Below are 20,683 nucleotides of genomic sequence, written 5' to 3'. Positions count from 1 at the left end.
ACCTTGCTCCCCCATGACCAATCTCTGATCACCGTGATGCCCCATGACGAATCACTGATCACCACTGTTTGTCCCACTCTCTCTCCTCTTTGTTCTTCATTTTAAACACTCTTTGTAGAGATATTACATTTTAAAATGACTAAAAGCGAGTAAATGCTTTTACAGCTTTCACGGCTACTCTCTGTCACTGCTTCTTTTTGTCTGTGTTCTTGATGGAACGTTTAGCATCCTGTAAATGTGTAAACACTTCGTTCATGGTGCCATGACCAAAGCTGACTTCATTCAAGAAGAAATAAATTTTTTACGAAATAAACCATAATCGGTTGTTTTCTATTCTGATAAAACTCTATTCTTTTATATTCTACAAGTGAACATCTTACTTCTTCATGTACCCTTATATGGAATTTGAAATGCCATTGATGAATAGCTAGGATGCTAATTGGTCTGTGACGTCACCTGGAGATTTTTGGAGCTTGCTTTAGCTACTTTCCCCTGAAAAGATTTGGCAACACTGTAAAGGAAAGGCTGTGTGTGTGTGTGTGTGTGTGTGTGTGTGTGTGTGTGCGTGCGATTTGAGACGCACCCTGTGTGTGTGAGAGAGTGTGTGTGTGTGTGTGTGTATACACACTGACGATCACTTCCTCAGTCAGAGAGAGAGAGAGAGAGAGAGAGACTGCTGGCACATTTAGGTCCAGAGTAAAGGCTGATCATGACAGGTTTCTGATGCTCGGCCCGGATCACCGCACACACGGCACCGCCCGGATCCGACGGTTAAGCCTGCGGTAATCGCGGGAAGGAAGGACGGACGGACGGCGTTAAAAGGGGGGGAAGAAAAAGACCCAGCAGGGGTGGAGGAGTTAAGGCGACAGAGAAAGAGAGAGTGAGAGCGAGAAGACCATGCGAGAATACAAAGTGGTCGTGCTCGGCTCCGGCGGCGTGGGCAAATCCGCCCTGACCGTCCAGTTCGTCACGGGCTCCTTCATCGAGAAGTACGACCCCACGATAGAGGACTTCTACCGCAAGGAGATCGAGGTGGACTCGTCGCCGTCGGTGCTCGAGATCCTGGACACGGCCGGCACGGAGCAGTTCGCCTCCATGCGCGACCTGTACATCAAGAACGGCCAGGGCTTCATCCTGGTCTACAGCCTGGTCAACCAGCAGAGCTTCCAGGACATCAAGCCCATGAGAGACCAGATCATCCGGGTCAAGCGCTACGAGCGGGTTCCCATGATCCTCGTGGGCAACAAGGTGGATCTGGAGGGCGAGCGGGAGGTGTCCTCGGGAGAGGGCAAGGCGCTGGCTGATGAGTGGAACTGCCCCTTCATGGAGACCTCGGCCAAAAATAAAGGCTCAGTGGACGAGCTGTTCGCCGAGATCGTGCGCCAGATGAACTACGCCGCGACGCCCAACGGGGACGAGCAGTGCTGCTCCTCCTGTGTCATCCTCTAAAACTAACCGCTCGGAGCTGTTGTCTTTGGTTGTTGCTGTTGTTTTTTTGTTTTTGTTTTGTTTGTTTTGTTTTGTTTTGTTCTGTTCCCCTCACTTTTGCAGTCGCGAGCCGTGTGAGCGCGCGACTTGGTAAATAATGTGACTCCTTCGAGCCAGAGCCAGATGACTCCCTGAGACTCCATTAAGAACGACAAGTTTCAGCAAAAACAAACAAAAAAACAGAGCCAATTTAGCTCTCTGTCTCTCGATCTCTCTAAAGAATCCCTTTCTGGTGTTAAATGTCATCAGTATTTTTTAAAAAAGTGTCCTATATTGTCTTGCACATGCGTGATACAGAAAGAGAGAGAGAGAGAGAGAAGGGAAAGTGCATCAGTGTTTACAATGACAGAATACTTGAATGTTCTGGGATTGACACAAACCAACCCAGGGTTGTTTTTCTTTTCTTTTTTTTTTGTTTTTTAAACGTCGTCTCCCTGGTGCCTAGCTTATGTGGCTTATTCTTTTGATTTTAGCCCCCAGACTGATTGGTAAAACTTTTTTTGGGTTGTTGCTTTGGCAAGATTTAGTAACTGTGTCCCAGCCTTGGCCTGCTTTTGCAGTATCACTTCCGGTTTTTGGAGATGCGGATCCCACTTATTGCTAACTAGTAGCATCTGGTAACTATGGAAACTAAACGACGACTTCGAGCCGGAAGTAGTTTATGAGGATTTTTTTTTTCTTTTAAAATGTGATGTCCGGGTTCTCGCGAGGATAATAATGAATAAATACGAACTTCACTTTAGGATCAACTTTAGGAAGCCAAATGGCGTAATGGAGGATTAAGTTTTGCTGCACGCGACGACTCGAAGGATCTGCAAAAAACAAAAACAAACAAACAAAAAAAGACCTTGGGATTCTTTTCGTGTTGTATTTTATTTAAAAAAAAAGAAAAAAAAGTAAAGAAGAGTCGACGGAAGTTGTCACATTTCCGAAACCACGTCACAGCGACTTTTGTTGTTGTTTTTTTTTTTTCTTTAACTCAGCGTGCGCGAGGACCTTACTGTGGTGACGTAAGGACGTCGTGATGACGCCGTGCGTCGAGTGCCTTCCATTTTTAGTGCCAACCTGAGAAGGTCTGAGGAAGTTTTATGGCAAAGTACTTAAACTGTTACACTTAAGAAAAAAGAAAAAAAGGGGGGGTTATAGAGTGTTCATAACGCCTCTTGTCAAAGGAATCACGTTCTTTTGGCTCACAATTTGGCCTTTAGTCATGTTTCATTATTGTTTTTATTTTGTATTTAGTTCCCTTTTCTTCAAGGCTGGTCTGTTTTTGGCCAAATAGGCTTTAAAAAAGACAGGTACTGGAGCTCTTTCAGCTCTCTGGCTCACAACCATAACCCACTTCCTCGAGACCAGTGTTTTGTTTTTGGTTCATTCTTTAATTTTTATTTTTTAACAAAAAAAATGTGATGTATCATTTGAAATTCTAATCCGATTGTACGTTTAAAAGCAGACCGGCTTTTTAACAGCTGTTCTGAATGTTTAAAAAGACTTTTAATACAAATTGCATTTTTAAAAAATATACCCCGTGTTTGCACTCCTTTATCATTGTACGTTCACGAATCATCTCCTGAGAGGAGATTTGGTATTTAAAAGATATATGACACTCAGCTGAACAAAACAGTCGCAATATGTACTGGTTGTTGTTGTTATTATTACGGTTTGTGCTGGAGAGAAACGAAAGCTGCCTGAGTTTGTTGTCAGCGCATGACATGGTAAATAACGTGATGCCCACAGGACCAAACATGACTCTGTGTGACCTAAGAACAGGAAGTTTGATCTTATACGACAAAAACATAACCAAACCGTGGATATTATTCTCAATCTCTCACTTGTGGTGTTGAACATATTTGCACTCTTTTATCTTATACGTTCTCAAACCACCTCTTGAGAGGATATCTGGTTTTAAAATGTATACGACACTCAGCTGATCGATTCAGATGGCCTTGATATGTAATGGTGCTTATTATAATGTGGTTAGTGCTGGATAGAAATGAAAGCTGCCTGAGTAATGCTGTTCGTCTCGGTCTATTAGCTACTTTAAAGAAGTGAGGTGCAATCATGGCACTAAGTAGCATGCTCTGATTGACAGGTCTGCTCTCCAGGGGGAATGAGCCTGTCTAATGCACTTAGATGCAATTGTAAACATGGAGAAGCGTAGCGCGCTGCTCGGGAAGACACTTTGCCATGCATGCCTGGGGTCATGGAGGAGCAGACATGTCATGTGACCTTCGCATGCTCTCAGTGAAAGAGCAGGAGTCACATTCCATGTAGTAGAAAACGTATCTGGCTCTGAGAACTGTCTTAAGCTGGTTTTACAATGAGCAGTCTTGTTACACTGTATGACATACTCGCAGTAAGATGAATGCCTGAATTCTGTATCAGATTGTGCCATAACATGTTCTTCATGATGAAGATCCATTAACGATAGACTGAGATGATGATTACGTAGTGTGATCCGGGCTCGTGCAGAAAACACACCATCAGAAACAAACTCTTGGTATAATAGTTGCAGAGTAATGCTTGAAGAAAGCACGTTTGGAGGAGATTAGGATCACGTGTGGCTGTGTCGTAGCTATCAACAGCTCAAAAAAGGCATTATCGCTGCTACAACCATTCAACGATCCGATCTTCCTTTAAATCCCAAGCTTCATTTACGTTCTGTACTGTATATGTGGCTGTCTAATGAGTTTCATGTCATGCAATGCTGTCATTCTATTGGTGGCTTTTAGACGAGCATCATGACTGACTCTGATTCTCATTCTCAAGTTCCTGTTAACACATTTAGCACTTTATGACTATATAATATACAGCTGTAGAAGAGAAATGATTTATAATCACACTATCCAGTGTCAACCAGATGAGGATGAGTTCCCTTCTGAGGCCGGTTTCTCTTCAGGTTTCCTTCCCCTGTTGTCTCGGGGAGTTTTTCCTTGCCACCGTCACCTCTGGCTTGATGAATTTATACAATTAAAACTGATATCTGGATTTCTATAAAGCTGCTTTGTGACTAAGTCCATTGTTCAAAGTGCTATATAAATAAAATTTAATTGAATTGAGTCATAGCAGCTCTTTTAATAAAAGAGCTGCTTTTTTTTTAGATTTTAAAAGATTTTAATAAAAAAAAAATTTCTGACACTGCCAGAACTTTGGCTGTCTTTGGTCACAAACGTTCTCAGACCGCCAATCTCCCTCACGACCACAGAGTTCTTTTATGATGTCTGATTTTCATCTGTGAAAGTAAAACCAGGCTTAAAATCATGCTGTGTAAACCCAGCTTAACCCTCCGCCTATGCGTGTGTTTTTTTTTTTTTTGGTCACATCATAATTACATATGTGTGAACTATTCACATTTCTCTTTCTCATAGCTCAGGTTAGGTGAAGATACTTTTTTCTCAGCTGCTGGAGTGTAATAGTGGTTGTGGGTATTAAGTAGAGATAAAGTGCTTTCAGCTCACACATGAAGCGCTCTGAGGTTTGCGTGCTGTAACGTGTTTTGGCGTGATGGTAAATCGCTCTTGTACATCTTGCAAGATTCTGAGGGTAAAAAGTATGGGAGAACCGGCATGGCATTGACTCGGTGCTGCGATTGAGGAAGTGCACGCTGGGTTGTTATATTATTATCATGAACATTCTTGGCTGTTAATGGAAAAGGTGTTGTGTTTTTTTTCCCTCACTGCTGATGTGAAGATTTTCGCTTGAGTGTGTATCGAATTTGTATAATTTTTTATCGTGCATAACACACCTAGTGTGTTTCATGAGCTGGTAATTTTTCTTTCCTGTAGATGTATTTAAAGCTCCATTTCATCAGGGAGGGTTTCCTGTCATGTTTTTTTTTTCTCTCTATGCATCTCTGTGTGATGGTTTTACTTCCTCGTACAGTGCACGACTTTATATTTTCTTCTTCTTCTTTTTAAATTCTCGTTCATAAACAGGAAGTGGCAGTGAGCTGAGCTGTGCAATGTCACAGGTCTGTTGGTGCCTGTGTCATGTGCCTCTCATGGTGGCGAGATGACAGCCCGGGGCTCCATCGTGTGTGTGAGAGTGTGAGCAAGCAAGAGATTCCCATGTGATCCTGATTTACGTCCTATAGCCCATGACCAACCTTATTGTTCCTCATTTTGAGGCACAAACTGAAGATTTGTCTTTTTTTTTGTAAAAGCTATCATCAGCATTGCATTGCAGTTTTTCTGCCAGTGTGATGCACATCACAAAGTTCTCACTAGTTCCTATTAGCTGGCATTAGCATGTGTCAGAGCTGCGTCTGTCTGGATCATGTGTCCTGCTGGTTCGTATTGATTTGTGTAGCTTTGTGCTTACTGAGCTGCACTCTAATATCACTTAAAGCGTCGGAGTGCTTTGGCTTTTAGCCGTGGAGCAGCGCTAGCTCTCTGTTGTGCGAGATGCTAGCTGTGTCAGAGGAAGTGTTACAGCGCAACCTGTGAGCATGTGGGTGGTGACTGTGGGGGGTGTCTGTGTTTGTTTGTCTCCATTTTTTTTCCAGAGTATTTGGGTTCAGTGTATATTTTGAAGCACCGTTTCTCCCTAAGGTCAAACCACATGGTTTGAGATGACGCACGTCACCTCGGATCTAGTTCAGTGCCGGTTTTTAGTTGATATGTTTGTGAGGGATGATGCACTTTCATTTTCTCAAATTGTAAATAATTAAAAGGATTTAATTGGCATTTAAATGCCTTCATATATTAATGATCCTGTAATTTTCTACTGCCACAAATTTGCAGCAGTGCTACACAGTAGAGCTTCACATCCTGAACACTCAAGGGTAGAGTTGTTTTTTTTTTTTATTTTTCACTTTAAGGGAAATTTTAGCTTAAATTAGTATTCTAACAGTGAAATGTTATTCTGATATTCCTAGAAATACACTTAGCCCAATATTTTATATAACGAATGAAAATGATTGAGCCAAACTGGAAAAAATCATAATGAAACCTACCATGTGGTAAAAAAAAAAAAAGGACCATGAGATGGACCAAATGAATAAAGAATCGATTTAACAATTTAAAATTAAAATAGAAATCAAATCCTGAGATGCCTAGAGATTCCTACCTCAATTTCTTATGGATCTATTTATGATAATTTACGATAAGGGTTTCCATCATTTCGGCTTGCATTTACCGGTGACCTTTTTGTAGCATCATTTTTTTTTTTATTATTTATAAAATTCATTCCCATTCATTGTGTGGTGCTTTCTTGGGTTTGTTGGTTAGAAATTCAGTGTAACTCTGAAAGTTGCCTCGATTTGAGCTGTCAGATAAAGGACTCTTTAAGCCTGGTTGTAGTTTTTTTTAATTTGAGACTGTTAGCCATTTTATTTTGGCAACCATTTAGCATTTTTCCCTCTCTGCCAGTCTTTTAAAGGTAGATCTACACCTAAAACAATCAAATAGGTGCCTGGGTTCAAATTATTATGGTTATATTTTATTGTCTTAGAGACTTTTCTTATTTTAAAAGGATGAAACCATCAGCTTTAGACTGTAATAAGAAATTTCTTCTCCTGTTGTTCGTCTAGCCCCTTTTAGTACAGTCTGAGGTGGATTTCATCGATTGGTGGATTGGCGTAGTGCACACACGGTCGAGAATCTGTTGAGACTGCAGCAGAAGCGGCTCAGGCCTCAGGCTACGGCATGGGCCTGCGCTGGGAATAACCCTTTAAAGATTCCTGTCATTTTTCTCATTGCTGCCGCTCTGCTGTCTGGGCTTGTCTCCGAACCGCACTCCACATGCGAGGTTTCCATCCAGGGCAGAGGGGCCTGTCCAAACACAGCTGAGACGGACACCGCCCTGACACAAACAACATGGCCGGCTCCCACGGTGGGAATCGAAGTCCGATTGTAAAACACAATTGTGCTTTGTTTGGAATAGCAGTGCAGATACCAAAAGCAGGATCCACACCTCAGCCCAGTGTAGTGTTTCTCCCTCTCTAAAACATTTACATTTTATACATTGGCAGTGTATAATTATCTCGTTCACAGTGTTTTGAAATCACAACCTTCTAGTCAAGATCACAGAGCTTTGAGCTACCATTGCCCCTAATATAATGACCTCACATATAACTGATTGTGACTGGATAATCAGCTGAATCAAGAGTGAGTCTGGAAATTTATGCTAAATTTATAGTTAATGGCGCTCTAGGATATGACTGGTGGGTGATTTCTCTCTCTCTCTCTCTCTCTCTCTCTCTCTCTCTTTCTCTCTCTGTATATAAAATGCAGAATTTATTTATGTACAAATAGTGATTCATACTTTTTTTTTTTTTTTAAAGTAACTTCTCTACTTTAGCTCCACTGAAGTTTAGTCCATAGTGTTATTAATGGTGTTCATTAGATTCCAGTGAGTGACCCTGAATGTCATTCAGTCCAGGAAGTGATTTTGTGGACATATTGTTGGAAAAGTTTGTTACTATGAGACCAGTTTCCATTGACCTTATGCACATATTGCAAAAACTAAATAGATTAAAAAAAATGTAAAAATGGAAATTTTGCTAAGAATAACTACTATCCATCAAATTAACTTTTAGTGATAAAATTGCTTTGGGTAAAGAGGTAACTTCCTGAAAAAATCCTGCTGTTGCATGAATAATGACATCTATATATTCCAATTCTTATATATTCATTGACTTTTCCTTTGCCTACATAGAAGTGTGCAAAAACATAACAATAATATTGCATACTTTCTGATCGTTTCTTATATTTCAGCTAATAAGCACAGTTAACAATGGCACAGACATAAATCAAATGATCACACAAAACTACAAGAAACTGGTCTGTGATTTTGTTTTACAATAAAAATAGATTTCGTAATTTCCTAGATTTAACCCAAGAAGCGTTCTTGTTTTCTTCATAGTCCAGCTGTATCACTGTGCTGCTACTGTGCTTTCTTGCTAGTTTATTTTGTTGCACGAGATGCTAGGTTCATATAGCGTTGTGTCTGCTTAGTTTTCAAAAGTGTCAGAAGCTTAAAATGTTTTAATAGTGCTGAATTCACAAGTTGATGTTTATCAGTATGCCAGTTCAGTTTGCTGTCAATGCTAAGTGAACTACAGTGTAATTTTAGCCATCTGGAGTCTTTTCTAAGTAACCTACCAACATATCTGAGGTAAATGTTGATATTCCTGATGGATTTGTCTTATTTCCACAGTCACTCAGCCTTCACATTGTGTATATTAAAGATTTTAAGAGCAACATGCTAGCTAGCTAAATGGCTTCAGTCAGGAGCTAGCCTAGTCTGTTTCCCAGTTGCCTAGCAACACTGTTTTCCACTTGAATGTTAAAGTTTATAGAAGTTACTGCATTATTACAGTATTTTTCCTGTCATAAATGTTTCCATTATAATTTCCACTGGTCAGCAAAATGTTAGTCTACTTAAGTGAAACTGAAATGTCTTTATTTAAACAGAAGAACATTTCAAAGGGCTAAAATATTTTCCACATAAAATCCTTTCGATGGAAACTGCCTATAGTCTTTGTCTTGAAAACATAGATGAAAAAGCTTTTTTTTTTAATGTAAAATCCTCACAAATGGTACAAATTAGCTAGCGTCAACCTGTGTCTAGGAAACCAGCCCTAAATATAGCGTGTGCTAATTAATCTTTTTGTGAAAGTGCTGTGTTATTTATTAGAATATGTTAGTGGAAGCCCATGGCTTGTAATACAAGTGTGATGTTGTTATATAATCGTTGTAATTATCTGTTTGTCTCACTGTTATTTGTTTAGAATGAGCTAGATGAAGTTCACACAGCAAGCTGTTATGCTTAAGGATGGTTTTATTTGTTTGGTGAAGTTTGAGTGAGTAGAGACATTCAGACACACTTGTGTGATCCACAGTACATGTGTGTGTGTGTGTGTGTGTGAGTGTGTCACAGAGAGAGATTAGAAATCAGATGTATTGGATGTGATTCGAGTTGTCTGCAGTGGCTCAGCATGAGCCCTAGTTTCAGGTAACCTTGGTCTGGTAAACAGGAATTAGGCAGCGTAAAATGGTGCGTTGATTGCTTGGCTTTCGATGCAGTGGGCGGTGCTGCTGTCACTCCTGCAGCCGGTTTTCCTTTCGCTCTGCCAGGTTTCTTTGAAATGGCAAATTAAGTACAGAAAGCCACAATTTCCTACCTGACAGTTCTTCCACCTGTCTGTCTGTTGTGTCTCCATTGTAGAAGTTGTAAATTGTTGGTCTGGGAGCCGTCCTTCTGACTTTAAAGAAACAATTAACCAAAATTTACGGACATGATTTCCCTCTCAGTCAGCAAAACGTGTTTGGTGTCTGAAGATTTGCACTAGTGTAGCATATCTAACTTAAATCATCACACTCTCATGTCACAAACAGCCTTTGGATTAGTAACACCTCTACATGAACAGCTGCATAAAACAGCAGAATAACAGCGTGTGTTCAAATCATGTCAGAACTACAGAAATGACTCGCAGATGTAGATACAAAACTAAACCCTGCTGCGTTATTTATTATGCGGTCAACACAAGAAAGTGAAATAAAAAGTTTGACGGAGATTTAACATCTGGATTTAAATCCTGACTTGCTGCCTTTAACCGTGGAAGCTGCTGCCATTTTCTTCATGTTTGTTGATAATGTGACATCACATTTAGTTGAGTTTGGACTTTCAGAAATTTCCCATAATTCTTAATTGCTCTAATTCCAATTTCAAGTTTGTGTTGGAACAAATTGGAATAATATTTTCTCCTGGACCACTTTTAACATACAATTCTTTACGAGTCACCTGAGTCTGAGTCGGATGCAGGTGCGGAGTGCTAAGGAAAAGAGTGGTCCATTTTTTTATACATAACATTGGGTTATACAGTGTTAGAAACCTCATCAGCAAGTCTAAGAGCCAGAGATGAGTGTGTGATAATGTAGACATGCTGTTTGTACGGCTAAACTGGTAGCTCTAAGCTTCCATTTCTTGTTAACATCATTAGCTTTGTAACCTTAGTGCAAACTTCAGACACCAAATATGCCTTGGCTGATTGATTACCTTTGGGGTCAGTGGGAAATGGTGTAAGTTAAATTTCTGTCTGAACTGACTGCAAGCAGGACTGCAGTGTGTGTGTGTGTGTGTGTGTGTGTGTGTGTGTGTGTGTGTGTGTGTGTGTGTGTGAGAGAGTGAGTGAGTGTGTTTCTTACTATTTTCAGTCCCCAAAAGGAAACTAACCGCAGCTTTAATTTAACAAAGAAAGAGCCAAAATGTGTCCTTTTGGTGACTGAGGTTAAGGTTAGGTTTAGATGAAGGTATAGTATAGCATTAATTAGCTGCATGTCCTCTTTCCCCACTCAGAAGCACATCCAAAACGTGGTTTTAAGGCTCATACGGCGTGACGTGCTTGGGCGAAGTGTGCGATCAGATAAAATTTGTACGTGATGACTCAGTACAGCTAACATTTACTGTTTTAAATGTTGGCACGATAATCAAGTTTACCAGACAAACAGAAGACCGACTCATTTGTGACACGACGCGGCGCAACCTTGTGCTGAATCTATTAATCATCCTGTGTGAAGGAATGTGTAGAGAACTTTTCAGATCTTGATATGCAAGTAAAGGAAACTATTCTTTTTAGGGACAGAAAGATTCCCAGAATGCCTTGCAGGAAGCATGGCTGTTCTCTGGGGGCATGGAGATCATGTGACCCCTGGTAAAGAGAGCGATTATAACCGACATGTCTGAACATGCCTCCTTTCTCAGAGCCCCAAACACACCACTGCTTTTATTCCGCCATTTTTTTATAGTGATTTTGTTTACGTCAACTCTTTTACTGCCTATAAAGACTGGCTCTTAACATGCCTGAGAAGCTCTGAGAAAATCCCTCATCCCTGTGTGAGATCATTTATGAAGACTTTGTTTTTTCAAACCTGCAGAGTGGAAACTTGGTAACATGTTTGATCAGGTTACTGACTCCTGATTGTGGCTGTGAAATGGACACTGGCCCTTTATACAACACACTTCTTTCAGGATATTCAGTAGCAGTGATGCTGTCTTATTGTGTCTTTAAAGATTAAAAGGAATGATTCAGCGAGGGAAAAAAAAGAATACACAATTTTATTTCTGAACCCCAAACGTAGTCAAGACATGTCTGAGAATATTAGAACTTCAGAAGCTAACAAGCAAAGTCAGTTGCTAGGTTTCCATTCAAAGGTCTCGCAATTTTAATTGAATGAATCTGCAATTAAATAAACAACAATAATGCCAAAATTCTGAGGATGATGTTAAGGTGATTAGCTAAAATAAGCTACACTACCTCAAGACTACCTCAAGTATGAAAGTGTTTTTTTTTTTTTCGTCTGTGTACGTAAATTAAATACAGCGAAACAGCAACGTAAAGGAGAGATTTAATATTTTAGGGTCATTCACTGATCTTCAGTAAGCACTTTATTGTGTTCAGGGTTGCAGACAATAAATCAAGAAAACGTTCGTTTCTTTGTCCAAACAGCACATTACTGTCCTCTACATCCATAGTTATGTTTAGATATAGCTACATATAGCTAGACTTAGTGCAGAAATATGTGACTTACACCCACATTTATTAGAAAAAATAAATCGATAGACCAACTTTTCCACCTCAGTCAAGCATAAAGCCTTTTAAACTTCTTTTAAATTAAAAAAATTGCAAATTAAATTAAAAGAGCTGAATGGTTACCCCTGAATCCTTTCCACAAATATAAGCCCACTCACTTGCTTCAAACCGCCGTAACGTCAGTAACGTCACAGATTTGATGGTGTGACTTACTGTCATCTATAAAGATGAACAAAACTACACAGTGTAGCTGAACATGGTAATGTTATGGTGGCAGCCATTTTGGACAACCGAAATCACTTCTTTCTTTAGAGCAGGTGGATGTCATTGTTCCCCCTAAGCCCCGCCTCCCAGAGTTTGAAGGCTGAATTGTAGCAGAAAGCTGGAAGTCATATGTAAGGAATAAAACACTTGGGTGTGCTGTTATTGTGGAAAATCATCAGCGACAGAGTGATATGATATAGCCTGACAAAGACTTGGGTGAGATTACTTGTTAGCAGCATTAGCTGCGTAGCTCCTGTGCAAAACTAAAGTAGCAACGTCAGACAGAGAACGTTTCGGATGCTATATTTTGGGTAGATGGATATTTTTAGTGACCTACTCCATTAAGAAGTGTTGGTAATTTTGCTTAGCTCGTGGTCTGATTTACTCCTAGTCCCTGTTTTCTTACTGATCTGGTGAGCTATTGCTAATAAAAGGTTAAAATTTATATATATATTTTTTTAAATTCAGTGGTGACACCATGACTATTTATGCCCTATTTCTCTGACTTCATGATCTGACGGTATGAACCTTGACTAGAGAAGCATCCCCAAACAGAAACAGTCCACTGAACTGGTGTGATTGCCTGCTTGTGGCTTTGATATGCTATCTGTATATGTCTAGAGTGTTCTCAGTTCTGACCTGAGCGAAACTGGGAGCCGAATGATCTTTTTGACCTCTGTGGCTTCTCATTTTTGTGCTTTTCAGGTCATAAAGCTGCTGATGAGGTGACTTAAAAGCGTGACACTGCAACAATGAGCAATGTTTTTCAAATCGATCTCTATCTCCTGCATCTGTAGCCTGTGTATGATTTACCACAGAAATTCTCACATCTTTCTCTGGACTGTGAAAAATCCCCACAAAAACACCAGAAAACCTGTTTACTTCAAGCTCATTTATAATGAAAGCCTAAGGGGAGATTTTGCTGTCAATAAACATTCTAAATATGTGACTATATAATGCAGAGTTTAAACTATAACCATTTTTTGAATTGACTATGAGACACACATGACGGAAAGTCTTACCAAAGCTGGTCTTAAGTTCTTATATCCGAGTTTCCAACACTGGAGCAATAAAGTAGTTCTGGTTACATACACTTTCCCCATGGTTCTGTAGTATTCATGTGCCACCAGACCCCTAATTATAGTGTAGTCCCATGTTGTAAAGGGTGAAATTGTACAGATTTAGAGCATTATGAAAGGAATAAAACACAACGAGATTTGGCATTTCAGGAAAATAATCGACGACAGGGAGGCGTGATGTGGCCACATGTGAATCAGAGTTTCTTTTGCCACCCAGAGCTGTTTATGTTCCCATAGCAGTAAATCCTGAAGTATTTTATTCCTCTTATGCCACAGCAATTTACCAACACTGATTCCTATTTATTTAAGGATGACACGTTATACATTTTATCCATTTATAATTACATTTAATGTCATGGAACATCCCTGAAACAAGTTAGTTCCTGTTCTCACTCACATTATAGCAGCTGTGAACAGAAGTTCCCTAACCAGCCTCTCTTTTTTCTTAGTTAACAAGACAACAAAAAACAAAAACAGCTTGTCATGTTATAGAGAAAAAAGGAAAGTGTAAATCCCTCAAGGTTCTTTATTCGTCACATACATGTGATGTATTAATGTAGTGAAATATTTTTCCTTAGTGCCTCGTCCCACAGTGCAACTGTGATACATAAACAGAATATAATAGAACAGAATATAATGAATAAAATAGAATAAAATAAAATAGAATAGACTCTATTTGACAAAATATAGATGTTATATGTAAAAATATGTAGAAAGTGTGTAGCAGCTTGAAAAGAGGAATCTTAGCAGCTTTTTGAGGATGTACTGTGCAAAAGATGCAAGAAATTTTGTTTATCCTGAAGACTTTCCTGTGGCGGAAAATGTAAAGTTACAGCTATACTGCTGACACTGGAGACTCCTTCCAACACCTCCTTACAGAAGGCATCACCACATCAACAATTATACACCTTTTTTAAACCAGTTTATGCGCAAGAAAGTTGTTACTGTAGACACAATACGGTATTAGACCGAGCACATTAAAATAAACCTGTGATTTGCCGTTCAGCCGGAACTACATTCAGAGCTGCTGTAATGGAAGATTCTTAGACCAATCAGAATCGAGAATTCAACTGTGGTATGATAAAAAAATAATAATATGAAATTAAAATATAATGATTGTTGCCTAAGTCCCTCTCTCTCTCTCTCTCTCTCTCACACACACACACACACACACACACACCTAACACATAGAGACATGATGGGTTAAAAAACATAACCTCCTTTAAAGCCTTTGCTCACATATACAGGACATCTGTATGATATTTTGTGTTAGGTGTGTGTATGTGTTTGTGTGTGTGTGTGTGTTGCATGATCCTCGCTGTTCCTTCTTCAACCACTGCCAGGGAAGTGGGACAGAGATCATAGACAAACCCATGAGAGATTAAACTTCTCTCTTCTGCTCCCCGGACACATTTGTGCAACGCCTCTTGTGCAACACGTGGATGTTTCTGGACAAATCATCTTGAGCTGCTTTTCTTGTAGCTTGGTTGCGTAAACAGTGTTTTCTGCCTTAACAGGCTTGTGCTCTTGGCTAATACCAGGGAAGATGTGAGCTGGCATGTGTGGACACACAGGGGTCATCAGCCACTTCCTGTTCCTCCAGACAGATCGACAGGAAGTCCATCTCCTCCACACGCTCACTCCTCATTGTCCATCGTGGAGAAGCGAGGATGATGCGCACCAGAGCGACTCTCCTGGACATCCACCCGTTCAGGCTTCAGTCATCTTTTAATGAGCTGCACGTGTTCGGGTTCACGACTCCACCCTAATGAGAAAGTGTGATGAAATGATGCTGAGCTCATGTTTTATTTATTTCTGTGGATAAAGGATTTAATGGTGTAAAAGCAGGGCTGGGCACATGACAGGAAAAAGAAACAGAGAGAAAAATGTAATCAGATTTCCTTTAAGGAATGAGACTTATTTCTGCACTGGAGCTACGAGGCTTCTTTCTTTCTTTCTTTCTTTCTTTCTTTCTTTCTTTCTTTCTTTCTTTCTTTCTTTCTTTCTTTCCTTCCGTCCGTCCGTCCGTCCGTCCGTCCGTCCGTCTGTCCGTCTGTCTGTGTTTCATTCACATTTTCTACCAAAAAAGAAAAGTCTTAACATTCAGTGTAGCATTTCTTTTGCTATTTGTTTCTTTATTTGATTCTTCCTTTTTTCCTTCCTTCCTTCTTTTCTTTCTTCCTTGCTTTCTTTCAAACAAGCAAGGAAAGCTTAAAGTCTCCAGGTTAGCTTTCTTTCTTTCTTTCCTTCTTTCTTTCCTTCTTTCTTTCCTTCTTTCTTTCTTTCTTTCTTTCTAATTCTGTTTGAAAGTTACTAGCCAGCTAGCTGCACTCGGAGCTCAGGGGTATCGAGGTGGCAGCTGATGAAGTGCTGGAGGAGGAGAAAAAAAGCGTAGATCTGACTTTATAAGATAAATTGTCATTTTCTCCGTTACGTGTTTTAATCATTTACAGTGGCACTGTCATGAAGCCATTTTATTTCCTAACATTATTAATGTTATTAATAAGGCATGATTGGTCGATGGTAGATCGTCTATTAAATAATTCAGTGTCAAATTCTGAATACATCCATCTACAGCTTCTCCTGTCTGCCATCCATGCAGAATAATTTAATTATACAGCTCACACGCTGATTTTATGAAGAATATCTCCTCATCCCTCCAGGACACTAATTCCTGATCAGGGCTTGTGTGCTTTAAATGATTCATCTGTCTGACTTATGTTAGGGAAATACACATACATTACTACACTCATTACAAAATATTGTGGGCGGGAAACAAACAACAGCAATAACTATGCACAGGAATTGGTGAGAATTCCTTCAGAAGTAAGCGGGATTGGGAAAAAATTCTAACATTTCTTTACATGACTTATTGTATAGTAAAATGTCAGTTAGTAGAGACGAATTCTGGTATTTGGGACACGGCCCAGTTAACTTAGTGTGACCCGATGTCCTCTTTTTCCAGGACACGTCCTGTTTTCTAGCTATGAGGTCAATTTATATATATATACACATATATATAAAGTTATTGATAGAATTTAGTTTTATTTGTTTATTACTCAGCATATGGAAGCAAATAATATATATATATATATATATATATAAAAAGTTTTGGATTTTGAATGAATTTTAAAGATCATGTTTCCAGTGCCGCTGTGTCTGAACCTCACGTGCCTTTTTTAAAAAGCCACTATTTCACCACAATGTGCAACATGTCCTCTGAGCCAACCTGCTGTTTCACAATGCTGAATGTTCAGTGACGTCCTCTCAGCATCGTCCGGTTCTTTTTAAGCCAGTAAATTAGAGCGTGTGTGTGTGTGTGTGTGTGTGTGTGTGAGAGAGAGAGACTGGGTCAGCCACACCTTGTGGTGAGCCACTCCTCAGTAGACCACAGTCTCTCTCTCACACACACACATTACACTGTTCCCCCACTGAGCTCCAGGATCCCGACTCCCACCACACATCTCTCTCCCAGTCTCACTTCCACTGAACGCAGTGCAGCTCGAGTTCCTGTGTGTGTGTGTGTGTGTGTGTGTGTGTGTGTGTGTGTGTGTGTGTACAATAGCAGGAGAGAAACACTGGTACACAGTTGTGATCTTTACAAAGTTACAGCAAGTAAATGTGTTTACTGTGTTTAGTGTATTGTGTTTGTCTTTCTTTGCCTTTTCTTTGTTTGTCTTTCTTTGCCTTTTCTTTGTTTGTCTTTCTTTCTTTCTTTCTTTCTTTCTTGTGTTCTTGTTAGATGTTCTGCGGTGGAGCATGTTCACTGCCCCGCTTCATTTCCATAGAGTTATTATTGCAGCTAGTGGTCAAAAATGGGAACCGTAACAAGTGCTAATAGAGGTCCATAGGGGCAGGATTTGCGCTGCCCCACACTCGCTCTATAAACATCTTCAGTAGAGGAGGAGAAGCAGATGGGACAGTTAACGACAGGGTTGCCAGATTGGACTAGTTTAAAAATACTCCAAGATCTGTTTTTATAGCAATAATCTGAATTTAATCTAATAAATTTCCTCAGAAAAACAAAGTGTAAATGCAAACAGTGTGTCTATGATGTACCGAGCTGCTGCTCTTTCTTTCTTTCTTTCTTTCTTTCTTTCTTTCATGTTGTTTTGCCACTCTGTTTCATTCTTTCTTTTTGCCCTTTATGCTGTCTCTCTCCTTCTCTTCCTTAGTTCTTTCTTTCCTCTTTTTTCTAGCTCTACTTACCTCACCCTGTCTTTCTTTACTCTCCCTCTCTCTCTCCCTCCCTCTCTCTCTCTCGCACACTAGGTCTGGAGTGCACACTAGCAGGCTTTCCTGAGTGTAGGAGTAAACAGATGTGTGTGTGTTGTATTATTTATGACACATCATTTATAGATTCTGTATTAATAATGAATAAATATTTGCACTCTTGAGTTGCATATTGTGTTGATTGTGTGTTGCTGTTTTTCCTGGGAGCAGAGTGTAACAGCTGGGGTCCACAGTATCCACAGCTGCATGACACACACAAAAAAAAACAAACAAGTAAAGAAAATACACACATGCATACACACACACACACACACACACACACACACACATCGTCCCAGCAGGCGAGTGAGCAGGAAAGTGTGACATCACTATTCTCTTTTCTTTTGTGGCCAGGAAGTGGCCGAGTGTCTGCCTCGAAACATGCAGCTCTGTGTGTGTGTGTATTTGTGTATATAAATGTAAGGAGTGTGTAAAGGTGTGTGTGAATGTGTGTGTGTGAGAGAGAGAGGAGTGGCCCAGTTTCCTGTTGCTGCAACAGAAGGAAGTACATGTGATGCTCAGGTGCAGACACTCCAGTGTGTGTGTGTGTGTGTGTGTGTGGGTGCTTGTGCTTGAGTATCAGCCAGTGAAAAGAGAAGGTGTGTGCATGTGTGTGTGTGTGTGTGTGTGTGTGCGTGTGTGTGTGTGTGTGTGTGCTCGCGCTTGAGCATCAGCCAGTGAAAAGACAAGGTGCGTGTGTGTGTGTGTGTGTGTGTGTGTGTGTGTGTGTGCGCTCGTGCTTGAGCATCAGCCAGTGAAAAGACAAGCTGTGTGTGTGTGTGTGTGTGTGTGTGTGTGTGTGTGTGTGTGTGTGCAACATGCCTGCGATCCCAGCATTGCACAGGAAGGAAGGGTGGCTCCGTCTGAGACTTCCTGTCATGCATTATGACTTGTTGTACCACTCTTTCTTCCCCTCTTTCTCTCATCCTTTCCTCTTTCCTCTCATTACTCTTATTTTCTTTCATTAATCCTCTTCTTTCTCTCACTTTCTACCTTACTTAACTTTCTTTTACTCCATCACATACTCTTCTGCTTTCCTTCTCTCTACCTCTTTTCCTTCTCAGCCTTGACTTTAACTTTCTTTCTCTTTATCTCATTCTCCCTTTCCCTCTCTTTCTCCCCTTTTTTCCTCCTTTGTGTTCTTCAGTCTTTTCTTTTCTGTTTTTTTACCTTCTTTTTCTTACATTTCTCACTCTCTATCTTACAATCTCCCTCTTTTTTACCTCTCTCTTCCTCTTCTCCTTCTCTCTGTCTATCCCTTTCTCTCTGCCTTTGTTGAATTCTTTCTCTTCTTTCTCCCTTTCCTTCTCTTTACTTGCTCATTGTTCCCTCTCTTTTTTCTTTCTCTCTCCCACTTTTTGTCATAGATTTTTTTCTTTTTTACTTACTTGCTACTTTCACTTCCCTTTTTGCTTTTTTATCTTTCTCTCTGTTCTTTTCCATGATGTGTCTTTTTTTTGTCTCTTTCTTTCTCTTTCTTTTTATCATCTTTCCTCTATCACTCTTTATCTCTTCCTCTCTCCCTTTACCTTCCTTCTGTTGTTTACTTTCTTTCCTTCACTGTGTTTTTTAACTTTTCCTCTGTCTCTCTCTCTTCTTTTATTTCAAATTGTCATCTCTCTCTCTCTCTCTCTCTCTCTCTCTCTCTGTTTCTTTGTGTCAGAGTTCTGTATGACATTTTGGTGGTCAAACTTCACTGGCACTTAGTGGATGTAGCATTTCTGACTTACCCCCGCCCCCCAATCTCTCTCTCTCTCTCTCTCTCTCTCTCTCTGTCTCTCTCCCTCTCTCTCTCTGTCTCACTGTTGCCCTAAACTGAGAAAAAAATATAAAAGAACGTGGCATGTAGTCTAAAGAAAATGTATACACATATAATTGTTACCATGACAACAAGAAGCTCATGTGTCCAAGTAGTACATTAGTAAAGTGGTTTAGTCAGTAATTTTACTAAATCTATGACTGAATCTACGATTATTGTCATACAAATCATCTGGCTAATTTCTTTATTTCCGGCTTCTGTTTACATTTTTCAGGACCAGAAATTGAGCTATTATGCTGTTTTCAGCTTAAGCTTATCTTTTGGAATTTCCAACCTTCAGCTACTGAAAACTGAAGAAAGTTTCCCCTCAACTCAGAATTTCTACTCAGAAACTCGGGACGGTCTCTTCACCTCCGAGTTCAGCCCATGACGCCAAATCAGAATGGCCGCTCACAGCATGGAGAGTACCCAAGTAGCACTTCTTACCTGTAAATGAGTTACACTGTGTGTACAAGTATTAGCTTTAGATCAGTCTACATACAGACATATTCGCTTGTTAAATCGATAACACATCACTCATCACAGTTAGCCAGCTAGCTAGTTGCTAACATTCTGGCTTCCATGTTCTTTTCCCCACTTTGTAGCTTGAACGATCAGAGCTCAAAAATGATGTAATTCCAACTTCCCACTTCTGTGTTAAATCAAACGCAGCATTACACCCTGCCTATTTCCACTGAAATGCAGCCAATAAGATATATGAAGTATTTCAAGAGGGTTAGGGTTAGGGTTAGGGTTAGAAATGTGGAAATGTATTTTCATTATTGTGTAAACTTGCAAACAGCTCCTTTAAATCACATCCCAGTCAGCAGAACCTTTCCCCAAACATCCTTATTGATCATATGATGGTGTGCTGTGTCATTCTGCTTCGGAATGTTAAATCTCAGATTCCCAGTGCACTTTAAAAAATAATAATTAAATAAATAAATAAATAAATAAATGTCTAATATGAATTCTTTTGTCACATGACCAGTTTTTTTTTTTTTTTTTTTTTGCAGACGGCATTTTAGTCAGCGTTTCAAGTGTGTAGATTGTAGAAGCAACTATTGTTCCATTTAATGAGATTTTACACAAATTATTTAACTTTCAATTTATTTTATTTTAATTTATTTTTAATTTATTTATTTAATCTTTCAATCAGAATAAATATATAAATTTCAAACATTTCAGTCGGTTTATTGTATTCTGATGTAATTCTTTTCTTTTTTCGATTATACTATAAGGTATGTG

At 39.7% G+C, this 20,683-nt stretch overlaps 1 protein-coding gene across 1 annotated transcript; it reads left to right on the top strand.

Annotated features, from left to right (window-relative positions):
• The first annotated feature begins 621 nt into the window (after positions 1-621).
• Positions 622-3,010, top strand: LOC113534489 (ras-related protein Rap-2b). Its single transcript, XM_026927337.3, has one exon. The coding sequence runs from the start codon at positions 898-900 to the stop codon at positions 1,447-1,449; it is 552 nt and encodes a 183-aa protein (XP_026783138.1). The 5' UTR covers positions 622-897; the 3' UTR covers positions 1,450-3,010.
• The last annotated feature ends 17,673 nt before the right edge of the window (positions 3,011-20,683 follow it).

The sequence above is a fragment of the Pangasianodon hypophthalmus genome, chromosome 6 (genome assembly GCF_027358585.1).
Source record: "Pangasianodon hypophthalmus isolate fPanHyp1 chromosome 6, fPanHyp1.pri, whole genome shotgun sequence".
NCBI classification, from domain to species: Eukaryota; Metazoa; Chordata; class Actinopteri; order Siluriformes; family Pangasiidae; genus Pangasianodon; species Pangasianodon hypophthalmus.
Note: the sequence above shows the minus strand (reverse complement) of the source record. Positions and strands in the feature narration are given on the sequence as shown.

Bases quoted from the DNA above. Each gene is read 5' to 3' on its own strand.
- LOC113534489 (XM_026927337.3), top strand. From the start codon at position 898: ATGCGAGAATACAAAGTGGTCGTGCTCGGCTCCGGCGGCGTGGGCAAA.